Here is a 17,988-nt window from a genome sequence, read left to right as displayed (position 1 = left end):
TCCTCAAACCTTCAAGCCTCAACACTGTCCTCGCCCACCCGCCCCCTGGGCGCCAGAGACTCGCTGACTCCTGCCGAAGTCAGCCTGGTCATCCCCCTGCCTCAGGGCCAGTCTACGCCTCCAGCAGCATGGCTGGCAGGGCTACCGTCACCCCTCACCCTCCGGGGTCCTCCAGGAGTCTCTCCAGGGATCTTACCTGCATCTACTCTCTGGTGAGAGATGAGGATGGCTTCCCTGTAGCATCCGCAGCAACATCAAAGACACTGAGGGCTCCGTCCTGTGTCCCAGAGGCAGTGAGGGGCCCCGGGGTGACCACTGGCTGATAGTGGAGTTTCAGAACCATCATATCAGGGCTATTAGCAGGAACACTGAGGCAGAGCCTCTGCCTCCAGGCCAGCAATGCGGGTGGGTACCCTCTGACCCCAGTGCAACCCGGGGTCCGCCTGTAGTCCTCCTTCAGTACAGGGCTCACTGCCACATTTCATACTGTTGGCCCTTCCCCTCTGCTTTTTTTTTTTTTTTTTTAAGATTTTATTTAGGGGCGTCTGGGTGGTTCAGTTGGTTAAGCAACTGTTTTTGGCTCAGGTCATGATCCCAGGGTCTGGGGATCGAGTCCCGCTTTGGGCTACTTGTACCAGGGAAGCCTGCTTCTCCCTCTCCCTCTGCCTGCTTCTCCCCCTGCTTATCCTCTCTCTCTCTCTCTGTCAAATAAATAAATAAATTCTTTTAAAAAATAAGAGTTTATTTATCTATTTATTTATTTGAGAGAGAGAGAGAGCGGGCGCACATCAATAGGTTGAGGACCAGAGAGAGAGGGACAAGCAGATTGTGCTGAGCGTGGAGACTGACTCGGGGCTGGATCTCAGGACCGTGAAATCATGACCTGAGCCAAAACCAAGAGCTGGCTGCTTTAACTGCCACCCAAGTGCCCCCATCCTTCCCTTCTTTCCTGAAACCCTTCCTCCCCCTGCCCCTGGCTTTTCCCATTACTTTTCTGGCTTTTCAAAATGTATTAATTATATCAGGTACATAGAAATGTGCAGGTAATAGTACAACAAACCTGAATGTCCACTACCTAGCTTACTAAATGAGTCATTACAGAGAAAACTGAAACCACCTGTGTCCCCTCTCCAATCCCCTCCCCCTCCCAGAGGGAAGCTCTCCCCTGCATGTACCAGTTATTCCCATGAGTATTTTACATGATTATGTATTGTGTGTGTATATATATACATATACATTACATGTATATGAGTCCATTTATAATATGGATCTATATTTTCATGTTTTTAAATTCTGCACTGATGGAATCATACCGCAGAGATCCTCCTGCGGCTTGCTTTTTCCGGCTTAACACCTGATGAGTTTTATCCGATTCATTCCAATGCATTCATTTTCACTGCTGTGTAGTGTTCCATGCCACAACTGGCTTATCCATTCTCCTGCTAATGGACAGTTCGAGTATTTCCTATCTTGTTTTAAATTGTGAAAGTAAAACAAAAACAAAAACAAAACAAAAAAAATTGTGAAAGAGATGTATGCACAGATCTCGTAAAATAGGTAATGTTAGGATATCAAATAGGTTATGGGAACTCGCTTTTACCTGCTGCCCATCCCGGCGGTACTACGACCCGCCACCTGCGTGGACTCTGCATTACTTTTTCCAGGTGTTAATCATACACATTCTTTCATATCCATAGTATATTTCATAAGCATTTCTCATCTGTATGTCTGTACCTCTCCTCTCTCCCGGGCACCCATCTTTCTACTTTCTCCTTTGCAGTCTCTCTTGCCACCTCACCCCAACCCCATCCACCACCTGCCCCTTAAATAGTGAGGCTGCTCAGATGTCCAGCTTTGGCCTTTTTATTCCTGGTTTCCCTGTGTTACCCTGCTCTCCCCTGGCTTCACTCGCCTGTACACTGACCTCCTGAAAGTTCTCTGACCTTGTCTCCTGAGCTCCAAGCCCCTCCTGGTCTACCCTGTGGACAGAAATACTTTAAACTATCAGGTTGTCCAAATTGATACTCACCAGCAGCTCTCGCCCTTCCAGAACCTATTCTTCTTCCTCTTCATCATCCCAGTGCCTCCCCTTTCTGTCCCTCTGGAGCTCAGACCTGGGGACGCCCTCCCTTCACACACACACACACACCCCACGTCCCAGCCCGTGCCTCCTGAGACTATCACCATCACCTCCTAACAGGCTTCTCGGTCTCCAGCTTCTCCCCACTTCAGCCCCTCCTTCTTGTCCCCTCATTTGAGGGGAGAAGGCTTTGGGAACCCATGAAGGGAAAAAACCCAGAATCCCACATAAATCCTTTGTTCTGAAGCTTAGAGTGACACCCCAGTGTCTGCGGGGTAATATTTGCACTCCCCAGACTGGCCTCCTCTCTTCCCTCCCCAATTCCCTAGCAGCCCACTCGGGCTCCCCCTGAACTCAGCAGACTTCTGAGAACTCGGTCAGCTCGGACAGTGGTCAGGGAGAGCGGGACCGAGGTTCAGTCCTGAACCTCTCGCCGAGCCCCAGCCAGCCACATTACCCAACCCGTGGGTGCCGTCTCCGGATGGCTGGCTCCAGAGCCCTCCTGGACTAGAGAAGCAAACTGTTCCGCAGACAGTGGGGTCTGGAGGCTCCACTGGGTAGACAAAAGACAGTGCATTATAATTATATTTTCAATTAGCTGTTCACTTTTCTCCCACACTCGCTAACCAAGATCCAGGAAGAAAAGGCCGATTTACAACATGAGCTTCTCCTCTCCCACTAATGGGTTCAGACTTCTGGGTGCCTTTAGGCACATAAAGGGTTCTGGAAGAAGCAGGCACTTCTCTCCATTCGCCCTCCACAGCTGAGGCAGGGGCAGGACCTGAACCCCCATCCCTTAGCAAGGGGGACCTTCACACGCCTCCCTCAGCTCTCAGGCTTCTGAACCCTATCTTTAAGATCAAGCGACCTGGCCACAGGGAATGGACTGCTAGTCCAACAAGAGAAGCCCAGTCCCTGTTCTTACGAGATTCTCAACCTGATGGCAAAATATCAGGGAATGTGTGAAATCACTTTGCTTAATCTGGGCTGTCCCATAAAACATGGATGAGTGTTATTGCTTAATTATATTATTAATGGCAATAATAATTGCCACCGTTTATTAAGGTTTACAATGTGCCAGGAGCTGCATGAAGTTGTTTTATGCATTATCTCATTTAAACATCTCAGCAGGGGCGCCTGCATGGCTCAGTCATTAAGCTTCTGTCCTCCACTCAGGTCATGATCCCAGGGTCCTGGGATTGAGTCCTGCATCCGGCTCCCTGCTCAGCAGGGAGCCTACTTCTCCCTCTCCCACTCCCTCTGCTTGTGTTCCCTCTCTCACTTTGTCTCTCTCTGTCAAATAAATAAAATCTTTTTTAAAAAATCTCAGCACCTTTTGAAGTGAATATATTATGATCCCCACCTTGGGAATAAAGGAAATGAAGCCCAGAAAGCCAGAAAGGTTAAAGCCTGATGCCTGACATCACACAAAGGGTAAAATTCTGGAGTCAGAATTTGAACCCAGGATCTCATTCTTTTTTTTTTTTTTTTTTTTTAAGATTTTATTTATTTGAGAGAGGGAGAGAGGGAGCGCTGCACTAGCGGGGTGAGGACAGCAGGGTGAGGAGAAGGAGACGGAAACTCCCCACTGAGCAGGGACCCCAGGATCATGACCTTGAGCCGAAGGAAGATGCTTAACTGGCTGAGCCCCCCAGAGACCCCCCAGAGTCTCATTCTTAGCCAATTTGCTTTGCTTTTACTCTTGACTTGAATCTTTCTTGGGGACAAAATACCTCCCACCATGTATTTCTCTTTCCTTGCTGAGCCTAACTGAAAAAAAAAAAAAAAAAAGATGTGAGTGGGTGCCAGTTCCTACAGAGAGAGGGGCCCCAGGGCCAGGATGTGCCTTCCATGGTGGGGGAAGTGTCTGACCATAAGCGTGAGGTCAGAGAATGTTCTGAATCATTCTCCAGACTTTGAGAATTTCTTTCTGAAACTGAGCAATAACTTCAGGACCTTCCAGAAATATTCCGGGCCTAACTGAGGGTCTAAATGTCAAAAACAAGGCAGGCTGGGGCCCAAATGTCCTCGGTGACGCTGGACAGAGGTATCTGGCCCCCACAACCTCTGGGGGCAGAGGGCAACTGCTCTGTCAGCTTCCTGTGCGCTCTGGGTGCAGAGACCCACGTTCCCAAGCCCAGAGTGTCCTATCTAAGGACAAACGTCTGAAGGGTGCCTGCTCCATCCGTGGGAGTCAAGGGGGCCCAGGAATCTTGGTTTCTCCCCAAATGCCCCTTCCATGGCACTTTTCACACTGAGTTAAAATTGCTATAAATGCTTGTGTGGTTCTTTCCTCTCGGCTCTGGGGCAACTCCCGCGTTGAGAGGTGCTTAGTAAGCCCGGGATCCCTGACCCAATGCACCAGCCTAGCCTCAACGACTGCGGGAGTTTTTCTTCAGGGGTGGCGCCAGTCACACTCTCCGGGCTACTCCGCTCCACTGCCCTCCCCTAGAAGGACCAGGCTGCCGGCCCGAGGAGCCTCACCCCCTCCGTCACCTCCTGTCCCTCGAGCCAAAGGCCAGGCCATGGGGACCAGGACCCAGCGGTTGCCCTGCCTGGACCCGCCAATTCCGAGTCGTAGGAGGTGAGACCAGACTTCAGGAGAAGCTTCCACATGGGGGCGCTGGAGGGGCGCGGGAAAGACAGCTGCAGGGCCCCCTGCGGCGTCATCGGTGGGGGGGTGGGGGCGGTGGAAGAGATCGTCCGCCCCACGCCCGCCTCCTCTCCTCAAGCGTCCCCACGGGGCAGCCACGACCCCTCCCCAAAGCTCTCTCCCCGCGGCCTCCCCTCCCAGCTCCGCTTCTTCGGCGGTCGGGCCCCGCCACCCCCCGCCCACCGGCGTCCTCGGGCTCCGTGCAGATGAGAGAGCGCGCGGCAGCAGCGCACCGGGTTCGAATCCCGGCCCTACCCCTCCGCCGCTGGGGCGCCTGAGCCACGGCGCTCGGCGCCCGGGAGCCCGCCGCCCCCCGCGCCCATCCTCCCTCCTACTGCGGACGGAGTGGGCGCTCGGGAAACGTCCGCTTCCTGCCCGCCGCCCGCCCTCCTCTCGTGTTTCCCTCCTCGCTGTTCGCCCTCAGCTTTAAAAAACTCCCTCCCTCCTGCGCCCTTGCTCTTCTCGGCTCCGCGGTCTTCGCCAAACCGCAGCCTTTAGCAATCCTGCGCGCCCACCCGGCGCCCCAGCAGCCTCGCCGCGGCCGCGACCCGCCTCGCGGGCCACACGGCCCCCCGCGCCCGCCCCTGCCCTCGCGTCTGGCTCGCACCCGCCTCCATGCAGCCCTCCGAGGTCGCGCCCGGCTCGGCGCCGTCGGCCTCGTCCGGGCTCTGGCTGCCGCGCCCCAGTCCTCCCGCCGAGGCCGCGAGCACGGGGCCGTGCCCGGGTGGCCGAGGGCACCGGGCGGGGCGGCGGGCTGGGCGGCCGGGGCAGCGAGCGCCAGCCGGGAGACCGCAGCCCGAAGGCAGCGCTGCAAATAGCCGCGGTTTCCAGCCGGTGCCCTGCCTTCCTCCTGGCCTTCCGGACCTCTGGGATTTTCTCTCCCATCTTCCCGCCGCCCTCTCCTCTGCCCCGTGGCTCCTGCCTCCTCCCTGCTGTGCACCAGCCACATCCTGTCCCACGACGAGCGGCTTCTGCTGCGCGGGCGGGGCCGGGAGTCCACGCCGAGGTCCAGGGTTTCAGAGGTCGAATAATCACAGAAAACAAGTGAGGATTAATTGAGCGCCTACTATGTGCCAGTCACAGGGTTAATTGAGCGCCTACTATGTGCCAGTCCTTGTGCTTAGCTCTTTAAAACTGGGGAACTCATGAAATCTTTACCACCATCCAATGAGCAGCAGCTCCAATTTTCAGATGGAGAAATTGAGGCCCAGGGATATTTCTTAAGTCCTAAGGTCACTTTGTTTGGACCTGCAAAACAGGAAGCCATCTCCCACCCCCCCCACCCCCCCACACACACATCCAGAGGTCCATGCTGTCACTCTGCCTCCAGCCCTGTGTTGCTTGCCCTTAGAGGCTGAGGCTCTAGTGTGAGGTGGGAAGCAGCTGACTGGGGTCTGGGGCGCTAGTCTGCCACCAATTAGTACAGGCATCTAGAGCAAGCCCAACCCGCCTCAGTTTCCACATCTGTAAAATGAAGATGAAAAGCGAAACTGTTCCCTGAAAGGAAGAGCTTGTCAACAACACTGGAAAACCCAAAGTGGAATGCCCCGCCCTTGGGGAAGTTCAGTGGGAGGCACCTGGAGTGTTGAGACAGACCCAGAAACCAAGGCTGGTGGGGCCAGAAGAGGGCTGAGCCGGGGGAATCTGCATGTTAGCACGTGCAGGTTTGGGATCAGGCTTGGGATCCACCAAAGAGATTGCTGGGCGGGGTGGGAATGGAGGGGATGTGTGGGGGGTGTCTTCCCCCAAACTTCTGTGCTTGCCCGTATCCCTCTCTGCCTCCACTGGCCTGGACTCCGAGTGACTGCACATTTCTTAAGGACCCACTGTGTGCCAAGCACATATATCACAGCCCCACTCTCGCATAGCTGGGGCGTAACCCAGCAGAAAAGGAGGGGCTGTTTTCAGCCCAGCGGTCCCCTCTGGGAGAAATGGAGCAAAGCACCTTCCTCCGGGGGAGGCTCAGTGAACAGAGCAAGAGCTGGGTTTCCCATCTACTCTCCCTCTCCACTGCCACTCCTGCCCCTCCCCTGTGCTCAGCTACAAGGGATGTAAGTGGGATACTAGGAAAACCGAGGAAAAGGACGAATCAATTCTTGTTGGAGTGAGGAAATAGGCACAGAAAAACCTACTGTGGAGGTGACCATGAAGTGGGCCCTTTAAGGAGGGTGGGGTCGTACAGGTGGAAAAGGAGGTCTAGGCAGAGCCAACAAGCCAAGATCAAGGCACGGGGCAGGGAGTCTGAGCCTGTCCTGAGCGGTGCTGCATGTCTGGGACCAAGGAATGGCTTTGGGGCCAATGGGGAAGGGGGGTATGCCCTTCCCTTGTTCCCATCCCTGTGCACACCAAATGGAACAGAGCTTCCCCACCAGCCAGGGGTCTCCCCTGGACTGGGAGATGTTGGAGGACAGGGCTGGCATCTTATTCATCATCTGTGGCCCAGGGCCTCACCTGGGCAATAACAGTTACAGTAGTAACAGTTAATGGTGTCAAATATTTACTGCCTGGCTCTGTGCTAAGTGTGGCGCATGTGTGATATTTCACCCGCCAGCAACTTTGGAAATAAGTGCTATTGTTAACCTCATGTACAGATGAGGGTTCTAAGGTTTAGAGGGACTAAGTAATGTGTCAAGGTGACACAGCTATGTAATGGTGGAGCTAGGATTGGAATTCAGGTCTCTGACCACGGGGCCCTTGTTCTACACTGACAGATGGACCGATGGATGGATGGATGGATGGTTGGTTGGATGGATGGATGGATGGATGGGAGACAGGGAGGACCTAAGTGGAGAAGGGCCTTGAATGCCATGCTATGGAGCCCGAACATTATGCCAAGGGCCATGGGGAGACACTGGAAGGCTGTAAGCCAGGAGAGACTTGCCAGATTAGGGCTCTAGAAAGATCACTTTGACAGCAGTGGGAAGTAGTTTAGAGCTGATGACACTTGAGCAGAAGGCCGTTTTTCTGGCAAATCCCAATTCTTCCCTCTGAGGAGCTTTACTCCTTTAAGCACTATGTTATTTCTCTCAGGGGAAGATGTGCATTTCTACGTACACGTGGAGGTCCCTAGATGGAGGGGAACCTCGGGGTGGGGGGCGGCACAGTGATGGGGAGACAAGTGGTTAAACACTGAGTTCTGGAGGAGAGGCCTCTCTTACAGGGGAGCAGAGCACAGGGAGGGGAGGGGCCGCACATTCCCCTTCCCCATGTCCAGGATGACCAGGCCCCCTTGGGCTTCCAGCCAGGCCCCCACACAGTGCCCCATTGTGCACCTGCCACCAAGGGAACAGAGCCAAAAGGTGAGGCCAGTGTTGCATCAGAGTGCTAAGCCCTGGGATCAAGTGCTGGGCCAGCAGTGGAAGAGGTCTGGTCCCTCCTCTGGTATCATTGGTCTTTCCAGCCAGCAGGAGGGAGGGAAGGGAGTCACAGGAAGTGGCCCCAGGGACCAGATAAGCTGAAGAAAGGAAAGCAGGGTAACTGGAAGGACAGAGAGTAGGTGGAGCTTCACCCACCCCCCACTCCCCAAACACACACGAAAGGAGCCAGAGAGAGGCCCCAGGCGTGCTGGAGACAGCATCTTTAAGCTGCGAGGAGCTCTGGGAGGGTCCCAGGACAGAGCAGTACCCACTATGCTGTCCTGCCTCCCCCTGCTTCTCCTGATGGGGCTGTCTGCAGGCACTGTGACAGCTGACGAGGAACTGGCACTTGGAGCGGAAGCAGGGTCCTGGATAACCTTGACCCTGGAGGTACTGGGGGGTGAGACACGGGCTGGTCTGCGGTGGAGAGGGTGGGAGATCCCTTCCACAGCTGCCCAGAGAGCGGGTTGTACATTGTTAGCCATTTTGTCGGACTCCCCTCTGCAGGTGGGTTCAAGGCCACGGGCCCTGGCTGGGCAGACATCCAAAGGGGCAAGCATACATGGGAGCAACGGTGTGTGTGTGTGTGTGTGTGTGTGTGTGTACGTGTGTGTGTTTGTGTTTTATGTCACATATGTTATGCTCCTGGCACTGTCCTAAATGTTTCATAAATATTGACCAATTTAATCCTCCTATCAGCCTTGTGGGAAAGGTACCATTACTATCCCCTTGCACAACTAAGGAAACCAAGGCACAGAAAGGTCAAACAGTTTGTCCAGTGTTATGCAGCTTTAAAAGCACATTTGTCCGAGATCAGATTTGGTTTGTCTGTGCATCAGAGGACATTTTCCAGAATTTCCTTTCAAGGGGGTCAACTTAGGGCAAGATCACTGTTAACATCTCCCACGTTTCTCTTACTTCATAATAAGTACTTGGTCCGATGGCCACTGTCTTCTACTAAATGGACCTGAATGTGGTCACTGGGGAGAAATCCAAAAATGAGGCACACAGCATCTGGCCAGGACCCTGGGGCCACTGGAAGAGCCACTGAAGGAATGGCCATTGGTGGCGAGTTTCCTTCCTGCTTTGTCTGATGTGGAAGCGTGTGGAGTGGAGAAGACCACAGGGTGCACAGACCCAGGTTCAAGTCCCAGCTTCTCCATGGACTCTGCGCAACCTTGGGGAGGTCACTGCTGCTTTCTGGCCACCTGTGACATGGGAGGAGAAGAAAATCATCCCCAGCAGTCTTTGCAGAGTCTGTGCTTAACAGCATGGGACTTGGCCCAGGCCCAGCAAAGCCAAGTGGTGTGATGGGGAGCTCTCTTCACAGCCACAAGAGAAACATCCTCTTCCCCAGGTGCTGCTGGGCCTTCCACCTGTGAGCACCTCCCCCTGCAGCTGGGTCTCATGGCTGTTCTGTTCCCTGAGACACGGGGCTGGGAGTAGAGGAACCATTCACACAGGAGGAGTGAGGTGACAGAAGGAAGGAACAAGGAAACCTTCAGGATGAGCAGATCACTGCCTCAGCCCTGGGGGGGTCCCCCACCTGCCAGTCATCCCTGGAGCTAGGCATTTGGGTTAAAGGCATAAGGCAGGATTCAGGTGGAGGAGGGGTCTTTCCTGAGTCAAGGGAAGCCAGGGTCCAGAAACCCCAGGGAGGGCGGGAGAAAGGTAAGACTTCATTCATAAGTAGCCATTCTCCCCAGCTTGCATTTGAAGGCTTCCTTTACCCCGGCCAAGTGGTTTTCATGAGCTTTTCAGCAGTGGGTCCAAATCTCCAAAGAGACTTTTCCAGTTCCTAGCCAGACTAGGTGACTCCAGCCTGAGATAGCTGCCCCAGTCCATGACGTCCTGCACAGAAGACAGACTGAAAGTGACTGAATTGGCCCAGGGCTTAGAAAGGGCCCCTCTTCAGCTTTTAGTATCCTGCACACATTGTGTTCTAAGCTCTGTGCCAGGTGCTGGGCACACAGAGACGTGAGGATGGTCTAATGACTGTCACTCACTGTCACCCTCTCCACTAGCAAGCATCTCTCCCTCTCAACAGGGCTGAGAAGCCCTTTGGGGGCTCAGGTTAAGGCCAGAAAGTGAGGCCACACTTTTTGGCCAATATCACAAAGCTTGGTGAAAAAAACGAGAACTTCAGTTCAGCACCATTGGCCTAGACTTTTCGCCCCATCAGCTCAAGGACGACAATGTCTTTGCCCAGAGGAGTGGCCTCCACCCCAGGCCACATGCCATGTTCCACGTGGGAGGCGCAGGCTGTGGGGTAGGGTAGATCGGGGACCATGTGGGGAGTGTGGGAGGAAGAGAGGACAGCAGCAGTGAGAGTGGGGGTGCTGGGGAAGCCCTCCCGCTTTGCCTATAGGGTGCCCAATGTGAGTTCCCCAGCTGCCCGCTCCTGTCTATGTTGGAGACATTTTCTATGATTGGAGCAGAACCATGCTCTGGAGTCAGACTCCTTGTGTTCAAATTCTGCCTCCGCCACTTCCTGTGTGACTTGAACAAGTCACTTACCTTCCATGAGTCTTAGTTTCCCCATCCGTAGGTGGGGAATCAGTCACTTCAGGGGCGCCTGGGTGGCTCAGTGGGTTAAAGCCTCTGCCTTTGGCTCAGGTCATGATCTCAGGGTCCTGGGATCGAGCCCCACATCGGGCTCTCTGCTCGGCGGGGAGCCTGCTTCCCCCTCTCTCTCTACCTGCCTCTCTGCCTACTTATGATTTCTCTCTCTCTCTCTCTGTCAAATAAATAAATCTTAAAAAAAAAAAATCAGTCACTTCATAAAGCATGTGCAAAGAGTGAGATTGTGTCTGCAGTGTTGGAGCCTTTGAGCTAGGTGACCTGGGTTCAAGCCCTGGCTCCGTCTCTCACATCCTAGCTGGTAAGCTTGGGAGGACTAATGTCTCTCTGCCTTAGTGTCTTCATCTGTAAAATGGTGACCGTACAGGTTCTACGGTCTGGTGTGGCTTCAGCGAGGATTAAATGAGTTAATATAAGAAAGTGCTGGGCCCCAAGCCAGGAACGCAGGTGGTGGAACACTGTCTATGAATGATTGTGTCTAGGCGCCGTGTTGGCTAAAGAAGGCACCAGAGCCACCTGCTGGCACAGAGCCAGGGGGCATGATACTGCTGTTGCTCAGGCTGCCCACCCTGTCCAGTGTCCAGCCCCAGCCTCTCCCACAGCTCTAACAATGACCTCTCCGCTTCCCCAGGATGGTGGCATTCACCTCCAGCTCCAGCAGGTGAAGAGGGGCAAAGCCAGCCAGTTCTTTGGGCTGATGGGGAAGCGGGTGAGAGGTGAGTGACAAAGGTGGGTGCTGTCTGGTGGGTTCTGAGCGGGTTTGGTGACACCAAGCAGGGGCCCAGCTTCAAGCCCAGGCCTCCAGGGCCTGGTAGGGGTCGCCCGTGCCATAGGAATGATCGTCAAACCCGACACTTTGGAGAATTCATTATACCAGGCTACAGGTGTTAAACCCAGGGCTGGCTCGGGCATGCAAGGGTGCAGTCACCCTAAGGGTGAGGGAGCGCCTCCTGGCCTGCTGGTGCCCTTGCCATCCATCCGAGGGATGACTCCAGAGACAGCTGGTGAAGCTGGGAATCTTGCCAAGCCACTAGCCAAGCTTTCTAGTCGATTCTGTTTAGCTCATATAGAATCCTTAAAATGAACCTGTGTTCCCTGAAGATATTCTTAATGCAGAAGTCATGTCCGAGGGGATCTGGACAGAGGGTAGTTCCTCCTTTTTCACTGTCTATATTGTATCTATCTCTATCTCTATATCTATACACGCATTTAAGTGTTGTCAGTGAGGGTCTGAGGAAACTACCATTTTTATACCCTGCCAAGGACACGTCGGCAATCTCCATCAAAACTGGAAGTACACATACCTTTTACCAATAGTCTCACTTCAGAACATGTACAAAATAGAAATGCTATTGATGCATGAATCTTAAGATATTTACATCAGAGTGTTTATTGCCAACTTGTTTGTAATAGCAAGAATTTAGAAATAACATAAAAACCATCAATGGAGGGGCACCTGTGTGGCGCAGTCACTGAGTGTCTGACTCAGTTTTGGCTCAGGTCATGATCTCAGGGTCCTGAGGTGGAACCCCACATCAGGCTCCAGGCTCAGCGTGGGAGTGTGTGTGAGAGTCTCCCTCTCCCTCACCCCCCTCCAACCCACAGCTTACACTTTCTCCCTCTCTCTCTAAAACAAATAAATACTTCTTTAAAAAAAAATTTTTTTTAAACTGCTTACTTACACACTTGTATAAGCAAATACATAGGGAAATTTCTAGAAGAATAAATACGAAACTGTCAACAGTGGTTACGTCTAGGCTGGGAAGGGGAATTGAGGGAGAGAGAGTGAAAGGGACTTTAATTTTTACTGTACAAACCTCTCATGGCTTGCTTCTTTTTATAGTGGGCATGTACTCAAAGAGTGCTTTTTTTTTTTTTTTTTAAGATTTTATTTATTTGACAGACAGAGATCACAAGTAGGCAGAGAGGCAGAGAGAGGGGAAAGCAGGCTCCCTGCTGAGCAGAGAGCCCGATGTGGGGCTCAGTCCCAGGACTCTGGGACCATGACCTGAGCTGAAGGCAGAGGCTTTAACCCACTGAGCCACCCAGGTGCCCCAAGAGTGCTTTTGTAATAAAAAAATATATATGCACATAAAAACAGAGAAAGCTGACTTATGACCAGACACTTATGACCTTTGTTTTCTTCTCCACAAAATGTGTTCTTGACTGGGCCATTTCAGAGTTCTCTTCCAAATCCAACACCCCATGAGGAACAGGGGATGGGGAGAGCAGAGAAAGATTTATTGAGCACCTAGAATGCTCACATATGACATCTCACAACAACGTCCCCTTTATCACCAGCGGGAAAACTAAGGTTCAGACCTGTTACAAACTTTTCCAAGGATGTCCAAGCAGTGCCAGGCACCAGAGACTCCAAAGTCTGTGCCCTTCCCAGGGCTCCACACTGTCTCCCTCCATGAGCAGCCAAGCAGCCCAGCCATACAGGGATGATGGGAAGGGACTGGAATTCTGCCAACTACCCACCAAAGGCACCAAACCCCAAAGAACCATGAGCCTTCCCACCTCACCAAGCCCCTGGGGAAGCAGTGCGGCCCTCATTCCTTCTTTCTCTTTCCCCCAGGAATACCTCCCATCCGGCCGGACAGAAGAACAGGTAAGCATTCTCCAGATCTTCCCCTCAGCCTGCTCCCCGGGGAGGGCTGAGCTGGCCAGGCCGCTAACAAGTCAGCGAGATGGGGGAGACCCTCTGGCCAGGGGCACCCCATGCTGGCCTTGGAGGGGGTGGGGCCAGCACCGTTTGGCCACACGCTGGGCTTGCTGGCTGTCTCCTCAGAGAGAGGATTTGGACATGTGGGGGGGAGTAGCTGCAGGGATAAGGAGGAGACAGTATGAATCCAGTTCTGCCAAAGGTTCAAAATTGCTTTGGGCCTAAAGCCTGGGATTGGAAAAAGCTAACCAATCCATTCCGCCCCGTGCACCTAGAAGGATCTGGAAAGTGCAAATCTGAGCAGCTAGTACCCTGCCCAAAATCCTTGGTGAAAAGGGGGGGAAACAAATAAAAAAAAAACCAACCAACTCTTACCCACCACACCCTCAGTACTCTCTCAAGTTCAATGCTCTGACGACTCACCACATCCTTCTCACTGACTTGACTCCCGGCCCCACCTCCCCTCGCCTGAGTGCCTGCCCTACCCGGATGGAGCTGGTCTCCATGGCCTGGGCGCCAGGCTGTCCTTGGCGCCCTGCCCGGCCAGGTCATGTTGGTGCTGTCCCCAGAGTAGACCGCCTCCCACCACCGACAGTAAAGGGTGGGCTGCCGCCTCTGTACCCACAACACGAGCAGTTTCTATGAGTGGTGTTCATAGGTGTCAGTGGAGGGAAGGGCAAAGGGAGGGAGGATGCCAGAGAAAGGGGTGGGAACCAATGAATGACTCAGTGAATGAATGAACCAATCCACAGTTTTCCCCTCAACTCCCAAACGCTTGAGGAATGGCTGTGTTCCAGCTCTGGTCCTGGCCCTGCCCTGCCCTTCCTGGGTCCCAGCACAGACTTACTCTGCTGCACTCTTTCTCCTCTAGCTCCACCACCAGAGCATCGGCAAGGACAAATGGTGCAGGGCCTTGTGGACAGGGCGCAACTATCTATAGAAGGTAGGTGAGCTCTGGTGAATTGCAAGGGCATCAGGGGAAAGTGACCGATGCTTCTCTGCCCGTCTCCATGGTGGGGGCCAGGCAGATGGACAGACGGAGCAAGTTCCCCACAAGCCACTGGGCAGATGTCCCATAGAAGAGAGCGGTTGAAGCACAGGGAGGTGGTCCCTTCAATGATCTAGGCTTGAGATAGCCGGAGTCCAGAAGCTGCACCCTCTCCACCCACCCCAGCACCCAGGCACACTCTGCCCCCGCCTCTCTCAGGACCAGCTGGAGCCACAAGAATCATGTGTGTTTTTCAGGCCCAGGAACATCCCCCTTATTCCCACAGTGATCAATGATTTGTTAAAAGTCATGCCTTTAGCCTTGAAGTATTTCAAATCCTCAGCAATTGTAAGTGTGAATCACTCCAGGAGGGATCACACCCTAAGCAGTTACCAGCTAACACCTTCTGGCAGGGGTCACAACCCCAAAGGGGCCCAAGGGTACACTCAAATGAATGAGACGTCATGAAGGTAGGTAAGAGACACAGGCCGGGGTGGGGATATGGGGAAGATCAGAAGTTCAAGCCAGCCGGCACCCGAGGGGGTCAGAGACACTGAGCTCCAGTCCGCCTTCAGTAAAGCCTGACCTCTTCCCCCAGAGCGCATCCTTCAGCAGAATGCCCTTCCAGCTTCCCTGGTCCAACACCTGCTCCTTCCAACATAGGCTCTTGGGACTAAAGATGGCAAGTCCTCTCCTCCCCCCACCCAAGATTCTTTTCTAAATGTCTCAGCCATTCCATCCTAAGGGCCATGGAAGTCATCTCAGTACCTAAATGGAAGTGAACGTCCCTGCACGCGGAGTGTGGGCAGGAATCCCATTTTTCAGGGATGGAAAGCTTGCCTGGAGTCACACAGTGAGCCGAGGACAGCCAGGGCTAAAGCTGGGTCTCCCATGACCTAGTCCACGGCACCTTCCGCATCTCTCACAAGGCCTGCAGGCTTGCAAATACTGGATCACCACTTCCCTCCTCTTAGATAGAATAGCTAACGGGTGGCTCATCCCAGCTCCAGATGTGTTTCCAGCTGAGAACTGGAAGATGTGGCAGATGGACTTGTAATTTGATCATCCCAAATATCTATAGGCCGAGTTAGGGAAATGGAGGGCCCAAGGAGGAGTGAATAGGGAAGCGCCCCCCAAGGGTGGAGGAGACAGACAAGACTCCTGAAACCACTGTCACATACAGAACTCTTCCCAGGCAGAGAGGATGAGGACCACGGGTCTGAGTGAGCACCCCCACTGCACCCTTCCTGGAGGACGAAATGCCCATCTCCTTCCCCGGACAATACAGCGGACAGCTGGCCAGACCAACTCTCTTCTCGTGTGTCTCCTGTGCCTGACACTGGTGTGTCCCACCTGGCCTCCCTGAACTCACTGCGGTTCCTTCTAGAACTCTCGGTCCTAAGCCATGGTGATGCACACATGCACCGTTGTTCCAGTTGTGAGCTGCAGTGACCCTGCTCTCCCCCCACACTCAGCTCCCATCTCACTGCTGAGCAGGGCCGAGTGCCACGCACTTCCATGTCTCCTGTGCCTGGAACACAGGAGGGGCTCAATAAATGGACAAACAGTGTATAGTTTCTTCTCTGGTGCAGAGCAGAGGGCAGGGATGGTCTGGGTGCTACACCCTGCTGTGGACTGCAGAGCAGCAGCACGGGGCGGGGCATGGTGGTGCTTTTCCAGAACTGCAAAGGGAATAGTAAACAGTCCTGGTCCCCACCCTCAGGCGGGAACACAGGCTTGGGATACAGGTAAGGAAAGCCCTACCGGAAAGCAGACACCCTCTCCCTACTCAGAATCATCATTTCAACACCCCAAATCCCTGGCTTCTGACCTGGAGATTTGGGTCCTGGGTCCGTCATCAATTCTCATGCGTAAAGTGGCTCTTCAGCTGCTTTGCTTCTGGGACCACAGGCAGTGAGGCATGCTCTGAACTCCATGGGCACCACCAAACACTTTCTGCTCTCAGGGGAACACCCCCCCATCTGACGGGGACACCACTGTCACTGCCCCCATGGTTCGTGGGGCAGGATGCAGAGGACCCCGGGATGCTTGGAGAGAGGCACATGAGCTGGAATGAAATCATGGAGGGCAAAGCTGGTCATCAGCATGGAGGGCTACGTAAAGGAATGAGCTGGGAGTTGGGTGGGTTCAGCAGTAGAGGACAATTCGTGAATTCACTAAGCTGCATAACATTTAGCCTCTAGGTCCCTCTCCCCACAAAGAGGAAATGGGTTCGACGTTTTTTTACAGGGATGTCTGATCCTTTGGGAGTGGGGTGGCCAGGCTGTTTTAGGAGAAGGTGGCCCTGGAGGAGAGGGCAGGCCCTTCACCTGGGTGCCGGGTAAAGTTTTAGCGACGTCAGAGACCACTAAGGAATGGCCAGGTGTCAGCATAACCAGCAAGAGTCCTCTGTTTGCCTTGCAATGAAACAGCCTCTATATTAAAACCGACTGTTTGCATGAGTCCTGACTAAACGTCAGGACTCCCTGGTCTTCCTTCTCCTACCTTACCCAAGCCCAGCGAGCCATCTAGGGGTGGGAGCGGTGCTTGCCCTCTCCAGGGCAGAATACCCCAGCGGACGCACTTATTCCATCCACTCTCAACCCCCTCACTCCCGGGGCACCCCCGGTACCCTCCCCACCTCACCCCACTCAGTGTTGTGGGCCCAAGAGTTGGTTCAGTCATTACCAGACTTGAAGGATGCACAAAGACTGAAGATTTTCTTTTTGTGTTTGAAGACTAGGGCATTTAAAAGAAACTGGAGTCACTAAATATTTGGTGAGTTTCCTCTCTGTGCTGGCACTTGGCCAGGAACTCAGATGGTCCCGAGAGGATGGAAGAAGTCGGGGACAATATTGGTCCTTGTAGACCTAATGCCCTTAACAGGGAGTTGAGATGTGCAAAGCCCATGCCTTGCTCTCCACTGTTCTCCAACCTACCACATCCCTCAAGCTTCTGGTTCCTGCACATGCCATTCTGGGCAATTCGTACTCTGAAGTCAATGTCTCTGTAAAGCCCTCCCAAGCCGGGAACTACCTATTCTTTCCCTCCTATGAGTTCCCCAAGCCCCCTGAACATTCCTCCATGACACTTAACATACGATGTTCCAATTCCGTTTCTCTCAAGTACACAGACCACATCCTATTCATCTTTAGCCCAGTGCCACTGCTAGTGCTTGCCCGGTGAGAGGTCCTTGGAGAGTATTTTGACAAAGGACTCACACTTCCTGTCCTCCAGGAGTCTCTGTCTCTAGAGAGCCACACTTCACACAAGCACTTGAAATAAATAATAGCAGTTACCGCTTCTGGAACGCCTATCCTGTAGTTCTTGGACTGTGTGTGTCCCAATGCTGAACTCTTCACCTACTGCCCCAAGGCCATTCCTCACTGTGGTGGGCAATCCCGCAAATGGTGCTTCCCTGTACTCTGCTGCTCCAGCTAGAAACCTGGGAATTACCCTACGCTCCCCACATGGAATATAGAAGCCCTGGTTCTTGGTTTCTCCAAATTCATCTCCAATTCCTACCCCCTCCACTACCACCCTTAATACAAACCAGTCTGGCTTTGCCCGGAAGGAGGAAGCCCCGGGAGACTTCCTTGCTTCCCATCTTATTGCCAGACCTGGCCCATCCATTCTTCACTGGGAGCCCGAGCTTTTAAAATG

General features: G+C 53.5%; 1 protein-coding gene across 2 annotated transcripts; it reads left to right on the top strand.

Annotated features, from left to right (window-relative positions):
* The first annotated feature begins 8,168 nt into the window (after positions 1–8,168).
* Positions 8,169–15,895, top strand: TAC4 (tachykinin precursor 4). Of its 2 annotated transcripts, none has more exons than XM_059380063.1 (5): positions 8,169–8,479; positions 11,301–11,385; positions 13,251–13,283; positions 14,209–14,280; positions 15,521–15,895. In XM_059380063.1, exons 1-5 carry the CDS (start codon positions 8,363–8,365, stop codon positions 15,550–15,552), a joined length of 339 nt encoding a protein of 112 aa, XP_059236046.1. In that variant the 5' UTR covers positions 8,169–8,362; the 3' UTR covers positions 15,553–15,895. The 2 variants fall into 2 exon arrangements, with proteins under 2 accessions (XP_059236046.1, XP_059236045.1); XM_059380062.1 differs by having other exon boundaries at positions 15,509–15,895.
* The last annotated feature ends 2,093 nt before the right edge of the window (positions 15,896–17,988 follow it).

This window comes from Mustela nigripes, chromosome 16 (assembly GCF_022355385.1).
Source record: "Mustela nigripes isolate SB6536 chromosome 16, MUSNIG.SB6536, whole genome shotgun sequence".
NCBI classification, from domain to species: Eukaryota; Metazoa; Chordata; class Mammalia; order Carnivora; family Mustelidae; genus Mustela; species Mustela nigripes.
Note: the sequence above shows the minus strand (reverse complement) of the source record. Positions and strands in the feature narration are given on the sequence as shown.

What these genes read in the sequence shown, in the direction of transcription:
- TAC4 (XM_059380062.1), top strand. Translation starts at nt 8,363, where the DNA reads ATGCTGTCCTGCCTCCCCCTGCTTCTCCTGATGGGGCTGTCTGCAGGC. An exon ending in GGATAACCTTGACCCTGGAG is followed by an intron (nt 8,480 to 11,300) that starts GTACTGGGGGGT and finishes CCGCTTCCCCAG; the next exon opens with GATGGTGGCATTCACCTCCA. An exon ending in GATGGGGAAGCGGGTGAGAG is followed by an intron (nt 11,386 to 13,250) that starts GTGAGTGACAAA and finishes TCTTTCCCCCAG; the next exon opens with GAATACCTCCCATCCGGCCG.